At 42.6% G+C, this 8,413-nt stretch overlaps 1 protein-coding gene across 1 annotated transcript in view; it reads left to right on the top strand.

Moving 5' to 3' along the window:
- Positions 1–2,159, top strand: part of SNX7 (sorting nexin 7) — a 58,988-nt gene extending 56,829 nt beyond the window's left edge. The window contains exon 9 of the mRNA XM_063136301.1: positions 1,308–2,159. Within this exon, the coding sequence (XP_062992371.1) occupies positions 1,308–1,391 (84 nt within the window). The 3' untranslated portion in view covers positions 1,392–2,159. The remainder of the gene's footprint in view (positions 1–1,307) is intronic.
- Positions 2,160–8,413: the final 6,254 nt, after the last annotated feature.

An 8,413-nucleotide genomic window follows, 5' to 3' on the forward strand; every position in this document is an offset into this window, starting at 1 on the left:
TAATAAGTAGGAAACTATGAACCTTATAGTCTAAGGCCTTAGCTAGACCTACCTGTTACCCGCAATGGAGGAGGGAAGATCTCGGGATGTGTTTAACACGAAATCCCTCCTCTGTTTACATGTGATGCGTGACGACCTCAGGTAGGGTGACCATATGAAAAGGAGGACAGGGCTCCTGTATCTTTAAGGGTAATGTAGAAAAGGGAATTTCAGCAGGTGTCAATTGAAGAGGGTGAAATTCCCTCTTCATCACAACAGTTAAAGCTACACTAGCTATAGTAGAGTGACCAGATACAAAAGAGGGCAGGGCTTCTGCAGCTTTAACTGTTGTGATGAAGAGGGAATTTCATCCTCTTCAATTGACACCTGCTGAAATTCCCTTTTCTACATTACCGTTAAAGATACAGGAGCCCTGTCCTCCTTTTCATATGGTCACCCTACCTCAGGAGAGGCGTCGTGCATGCCATTTTTTTAACTTAAAGGGGCAGCATCCCACGAACGCTCGTGCGCTAAAGGTTAGTAATTTTTTAAATTTAAATTGCTTATCCTGCTCCCCCCCCCCATCCTACCCTCGATGGGCTCCTGAGGAGCGCTGCGCTCCGTGCACTGCTCCTGGCTCCTCGCGAGGAATTGCACAGAGTCAGGTCAACCCGCGGCACCCAGCCGCACGTTCTATGGTCTCGGGCTCATCCCTCCCTGATCCCGGGATCCCCTGTGCATCGTGTGGACGCACAGGGACAATCCCTGGGATCACCCAAGGATAAAGCCCCATCTAGCTATGGCCTAAGACAGCAGAGCTTCCTCTGACTCACATGTAGGCCTCAAAGCCTGTGGCAAAGCCAGGGGTTCTGTACCCCCCCCCCCAGAGTCTTTGCTTGCAGATACCACTGATGTGCAAAAGCACAGTGCCTGTGCTTTTGCAAGAGAAGTCAGGATGACTTTTAAATACCTTTTCCTAATCTGCTTCCGTCCTGATGGCCACTGACCCTTTAAAGCAGTGAGGCAACATCACTCATCATGATAATAACCAACACGGGCTTTTCAGTTGAAAAGTAGCTACAATAAGCAGCCATATAGAACTGGATTTTCTAAACACAAGGTAAGACAGCAACTTGCCAATATAACTCTGTATGTAGCACACCACATCATCTCTGAGGCTGTCAAACAGACATACTTCTTTGCTTTTATTAGAAAAATCAATGAATCCTAAAAAAAAAAAAATCACTCCATTGCCCAATTTATGACATGCACATTGAGACTTCTTTATAAGTTTGAAAAACTTTAAACTTTCTCCGTTTTGTTTTCAGTGCCTTGCTACCTGGGAGTCCTTTTTGACATCTCAAACAACCACAGACATTCGTTTGGAAGAAGAACCTGAAGATCGGTCTTGACTTCCTCTTATGAGGATCTGATAAATCTTCCTCTGAAATATTGCTAGCCAAAGAAGTGCTCTGTACATGAAATCAAATCCGTTTATTCTATATAACTGTTAAGATTCAAAAATATGTGGAAAGCAAACTTATTGAAGTCTCAGGTATTCTATTGTCCTTGATGTATTTGAATAGTGGTGGGGGTGTATACACATGTACACACATAGTATATACACACACCCCGGCAGAGAGCGGGAGAGAGAGATCTAGTTTGGATGTAACACTAAACACTGGTTTAGTATTATGAGTACAAGCCTCACACTCAAGACACCCCCTCCTCTCCTCTTCTCTTCTCCAGTGTAACCATAAGGAGTAGGCCAGAAGTTTCCATTTTAGCTTAACCATGAATAGAACCCTAAATTGTATGACCCCTATGTTATGGTTAATCTTAAACATGGTTTGCAGAAACAAGCTAGCTTCTTAGAAGTTGGGTTGTTTCAACAAAGCATAGTTAAGATTAACTGCAGTTTGGAAAACATGACAGGAAATCAGAAGTGAAAGCTTCTAAATGACTCATACACAGCGTAGAAGGACTGAGAAGGAAAGTCTACAGCTTGCTTATGCTCATTCTCATAATGCTAAACTATAATTTAATGTTACATCTGAACTCAGGCACTTACACAAAAATAGAGAGAAATCTGGTTTCCAACGCTTGTGCATATATTTAGGATTTTTTAAATATATATATATATACTGTGTAATTTGGATATAAAATATTTTAAATATGTAAAAATAGCTCAATTTTAATAATAAAAAGCTCAGGAGGAATTTTTCTTTCTTAATGTTCTCTTTATGCTCATTGGTGCAGTCTATTTAGATTGCTTTGGGGATTTATAGCACTTTATAACAATTTTCAAGTGAAATCTTCCACTCTGTACTGAGGAAGCGGGTCAAGACACATCTTTTTAATTTGACTTTTTAAATTGTTATGCTTTTAAAAGTGGTTTTTTAAATTTTTTAATATATTTTTTTTTATTTTTTGCTGTGTCGTTTTTATGTTTTTTGTTTTCTGATATATTTTTTTAAACCACCGGTTAGTTCCAGAAAGGCAGTATCAAAATGTAATGGTAGTAGTAGTGGTGGTGGTGGTGAATTAGCAGCTCTATCTGGATTTGCACAAGCTGGAATAGCCTTTAGTTTGATACACCGAACCCTTCAAGCAAAGTTACAGAACTGTCCTAGCGGGGCACATTGTGCCCACCCTGTCTAAGTGAAACTACAGCCACTGGCACCCCTAGGCACAGCCCCTGCCATGGTGCACCCTCTATAATCTCCAAAGGGAGGAGGTCTGTCCACTCTATTCCCCTGATGAGAGGGGCTGCCCCACAGCAGGTGGACGTGCAGTCATTTCACTCTACCCTCAAACTCCCTCCCCAGCTTCAAACTGTATTGACTGCAAAGCTATGTGCTGGTTAGGAAAATCTGCCACCTAGTGAATGAAGATGTTAATGCAGGCTTCAACCACACAATTAAATTAATTAAAAGAAACCAAATAACCTTGAGGTGCACACCACTAGGGTGCCCTTAGCATGTATGCCAAGTTTCAGATGTCTAGGTTTCATGTGGTTGGAGCTATGGCACTGACTGACAGACACACATCCTCTATTTTTTATTATTAACATTATCATTATTATTATTATCTGCATTGCAATGAACTTTTCACTGCTAGATAGAATATGAATGTCGCTAACTGTAGATTCCACACCAGTTAGTCTGACATGTCTGACACTAAGGGACAAAATTCTTTTTAATTTAAGGTTGTAAATAAGTTCTCTTCCTGTCAAACAGCATTCTTTAAGAAGCCATTTTTAGTGTTTGTATGTGCCCTCGTGTGGGCACATACATGCGCCCCCACACATACAGAGTGCATTGTTCTCAAAGGAATGTGCTATTTCCTTTTCAAATGGTGCGATTCTATATTAATCATTAGAAACAAGGGCTGCAAACCTTAAATGGGTTATTTCTAGATTAAGTGAGTAAACACTGATTAATTAGTGGTGGCAAATTTTAATTGGGGAGCTGCAAGCTAAGGACACACCTTGTAGTGGGGAGCTGCGTTAGTGTTTGTGGGTTTGTAACAATAGGTGGTAGGTATTTGTTGATTAAATGACAAGACTTCTTACATTTCCTTTATTGCCTCAATAAGTTGCCTATACTGATATTGCCTCTATAAGGTGTCTATAAAAATGGTTTAAAATTCATCAATTACTAATTTTCCTTTTAACTAGCAGACCAATCCTACATGGGAGACCAGGGGCAGAGCCGAAATCAGGGGATCTGGCATTTCATCGGGGTGTGATTTTCCTTCTTTGACCCTTCCCTCTCCCCTACACACCCTTCTGAGTTCCATCCCACTGATTCCAGTAAGAGAGAATTAGGCCATAGCTAGAGCTAAGGTTTATCCCTGGATCGTCCAGGGGTCAAACCTGTTCATCTAGGTGACACACAGGGGATCCAGTGCTCAGGCAGGGGCGAACCCTGGATGATCCCAGGATAAACCTTAGGTCTAGCTGTGGCCCTAATCACCATGGTTGGTTTAGGTTTTCTGTTGGTTTCAAGGAATGGGAAGCCATAGGATCCTGCGGATCCAAACCTTCCCCCCAAATCCTTTCTTGCTATGCCCAAGGAGCACCCTCTTTTTTTCCCCTCTCCTAAGGTCAGAGCTGGGATGCCAGTAAGACCCAAGTTCCCATGGTGGCTGAGAGGGTGTTTCTGAGGTCAGATGTCCCTCTCCGAGGACGGAACTCTCCCTCTCTGCCCTCGGATAGGAAGATCTGAATCATCCTAATTAATCTACTGAAAAGTATTCAATCTTTGGACAGCCCTAAAAAGGGTGCATTCCTCCAGCTAGTAACACTTTGACCAAGTTCGCATGATCACAGAGGAGAAAATAGTTTCCCTCCCCACGCGTGCCAGTTGCGAGCCACCTAATTAGCATAATTATCCTCACTGGGCGTGGGTAATGGCTGCAGTGGTGGCTGGGTGGTTCCTAAACCAGCCAGCCACCTTTGCTGGGTTTGGACATCATGACAACCTGTGCCTGGCAAGGGTAATTGTGCTAATTCAGCAGCTTGTGACTGGCACATGCGGGAAGGGAAACCCAGCTACAGTGACTTATTTTCCCTCGGTGATCGTGTGAACCCACCCTCAATGATTCCTCGATGTCACTTGGATTTATGCACATTGAATTAGCACTTTGATTTATGCACATTGAATTAGCTAACAGTAATGCAAAAAGACCGGCGTACTCATCCTTCCTCCTGTGTGGCACAATTGTGCCATGCAAAAGATGTTTTAGGATAGAATAGAGCAAAGTATCTATAAAGATAGGCTGATGATATGAAAGAGAGTTCAAAAAACACAGCTATCCAGGGCTATTTCCTAGTACCTGGGAGTTCTTGTAGCTTAAATTAGACGCCATCTTCAAACCAAAAAGTATCCTTTTAAACATGCAGGTACATTCACATTTTCAATTTCAAGATTTGCTGTGCAAACTATTCTCCTACACTGGTGCAAACCAGAACTATGTTTCTTTGAAACATGTGTGCCTTGTTATATTTTCCTAATTCCCATTTCTGTTTTCATTATTCAGCGAAGCTGTAAATTAGGGAAGAAAGAATCTCATTAGTAGCCCACAAAGATGGAGCTTTTCTGCATTACACCATTGCCCATTCTATAACCTTCCTCCTTCTAATACTCCCTCATAAATCATTCCAGCCATTTCTTGTTTTCATGATTCATTTGTAGTATGATAAGTTATAGAGAAGGGGGGTGCGGGTTGGCCATCAAACTACTTCTAACATATATTTTTAAATATTTTTATTTTTTTAAATATGTGGTTGTATACTTTATGGCCCTTCTGGAGTCAATTTCTGACAATTCGTTGCCCCTTTCGTCCTGTTACTGAAGATTCATTTTTTTAAAGTATTCCTGGCTGCCGACATTTGTTTTTCCTTAGCCCACAGTTCACGCATTTCAAGTGCTCTGTTGACACCCCAGCGGCCAACTTATTTTCAGGGAAATGTCCTTATGTGCTACCTCTTTTGGTTAGATAACTGCAGGTTGACACTTTAAATGGTTCTTAAATATAATTCTGAAGCAGAAGCAAACTATAAGAGAATACACAATCCTACCCTGCTGATGAGAATTTCAACATCGGAGCCTCCAACTTTTCCAAAGCCCTGCCAGGCTCTTGCCAACAAGGCAGAAGTAACAATGGAACTAGTTTTCATACTTTTCCCCTTCTGTGAAGATCTTTCCTCCCCCCCTTTATATCAACATTCCCCTGGGTTGATTTAGATCAGTCCCAAGGCTGGTCTACTAAATGTTCACCTGTGTTGGGGGACAGAGCCGGGATGGTTGGTTCCATCTCTTTCATCTTTCATCCCTTCTCTTGTAACTAAAGTTCAGTTCTGTATTGGTAGGTGGTAGGTCAGGGGTGGGAGGCAAGAAGTCATTGACACCATTTTAATGTACCGCCCAAAAATCACTTCCGTTTGCCCCTTAGGGCAATGGAGTCAATCCTACAGTCTTATCTGGGTACACTCTGTGCACAGAGCCATTGGAAGTATCAACTTTGTACCTTCTTCATAGTGGTTCGTTGTCTCATAGCTTGCCCCAAGTCACCACGGCAACCATTTATTTGTCTTTTCCCTCCATTCAGAATCCAGAGACCCAGATAATAATAATAATAATAATAATAATAATAATAATAATAATAATAATAATAATAATGCCCTTCCTTCCAACTGAAAACAGCGAGTCCTGCCCTTTATAGCCCCCAGATTTCTGTCATTCAGTAGCTCTGTGGGCCTTGTCCCTGGTACTCCTGGTTACTAGAAAAACTGAAAACGAGATATTTTTTACCTTTCTTCCTTGAAACCCAGGACATGATGTCTGCTTTATAATGGCTGTCAGCATTTTGGCACCGAACAAGCCACGGGACAGGTGAGACTGTATAGCTATGGATGTTCCAACACCACAAACATTTTAAAAGTTACAGTTTCAGTTCCTATTGCAATTCCCAGCAGCCCCTGAACTTGGAGGCTTTGGGGAATCCTATGTAGAGTGGGAGCAGCATGAAGGCAATTTCACCCATCTAGTGGCAGCGCCTCAGAGTGGGAGGGAAGAAGGAGGCTGGGACAGCCATAGGAAATGGCGTAATGCTGCCACGCCAGCCTCCTCACTTCCCTCCCTGACCTGGGAGTACTCCCTTTTCCCCATCTTGCCAGGTATAGCTGGTGTGGTTCTCTCCACGCTTGCTATGAGGGGATGGGGGTGGGGAGCGTGGTTTAGGAATATAGGAAGCTGCCTTATACTGAGTCAGACTATTGGTCCATCTAGCCTAATATTGTCAACACTGACTGACAGCGTTTCTCCAGGGTTTCAGTCAGGATTCTTTCCTTAACCTACCTGGAGAAAACAGGAATTGAACCTGCGACCTTCTGCGTGCAAAGCATGTGCATTATCACACTGATCTATGGCCCGTCTCCTGTGAACTCAGAGCCAAGAAATTGAACTATCCTATGCCTCCTCAGACACTGTCTGGGGGGCATAAGATTGCTCTTTAAAAATGTATTCTAGTGGAATTTCTTTCCTTTATTTATCACAATACTGAATAAAAGGAGTACATTAGGACATGAAATACAGAACAATTGATTATGCTTCATGCCGTATGCGCAAACCTAGCCTCCCCAGATAATGGAACATATATAAATGTCTAACTAAAAACAATTCTGGAATCAGAGTATGAGGTCAGCTTTCAATTCCTTCCATTCATTTACATTTCGCCCCCTCTCTCTCTGCATTATTGATCTGCATTTGCACACTGACAAAACGCTGCAAAACAGTAAACCTTGATGTGATTATATGTGTCCCTGCAAGTTGACCGTTTTTGTGCAGCATGACACTGATGTGCACCTATAGAGTAGGAGTAGGCAACCTGAGGTCCTACCAGTTTTTTGGACTGCAACTTCCATAATCCCTGATCTTTCGCCATGCTGGCTGAGACGGATGGGTATTGCATTCTAAAGCATCTGGAGGGCACCAGGTTGCCAACTGCTGCATTAGAGTCATACTGAGCTTGCTCTTTTCACTGTTTGTCAATGCACATTTATTTATTTATTTATTTATTTATTACATTTCTATACCGCCCAATAGCCGGAGCTCATCAGTAATGCGCAGATCAGTAGAACAGTGAGAAGTGGCAAATGGCATACGAACAGTGCTCTGCATAAAATTTGGAAATAGTGCCCCCCCCTCCGGCCTCAAACAATTGCTGATCCTTCAAGGGCCTTGTTCAGACAATTCACTAAACCATGCTGCTCAACCACAAAATGGTTAACAGAATGCATTAACCTTCATACATTCCATTAACCATTTTGTGGTTAAGCAGCATGGTTTAGCGTGTTGTCTGAATGTCTCTAGCACTTTGGAAATAAGACCAGATAATTCAGGACTCCCAAAATCTTGGGAGAAATTAGAATAATGAGAATTTTGGATGCATTGCTAATCCTTCGATTGGAGGGAGTGTTTGAAATGGCAACCAGCAACGTATTGATTTTTTCAGAACGCAATCTGAGTTTCGTTTTATATAGGTGGGTGTGGTGGGGAGAGACCTGCTTTGCCCACAGCCTTCTAGTTCTAGTTGTGCAATTATGTGCAGACATGGGAACCTGCCTTAGAGATGTTCCTTCAAATAATGGACACACCGTGGCACTTTGCAGGAACTTGTCACAATACATTCTGGGCAATGACACCCTGGAAACGTACGAAGGGCCTAGCAGTTCTTTAACCTTGCTGGTTCCGACAACAGCACAGACCCACGTGGCTGTATTTCCTTCCTTTTCCTTTGATTTATCACTCCCTGGGCCTGGGACCAGAATTAGCCCCAGTAGCAAAACCATCTGTCTGTATTTGTTCCTTACATCTTGCAGAGGAAGACAGTGGACGGGGTGGGTGGGAGATCCCACCCAGGAATCACA

The sequence above is a fragment of the Elgaria multicarinata genome, chromosome 1 (assembly GCF_023053635.1).
Source record: "Elgaria multicarinata webbii isolate HBS135686 ecotype San Diego chromosome 1, rElgMul1.1.pri, whole genome shotgun sequence".
In the NCBI taxonomy this organism is placed as follows: domain Eukaryota; kingdom Metazoa; phylum Chordata; class Lepidosauria; order Squamata; family Anguidae; genus Elgaria; species Elgaria multicarinata.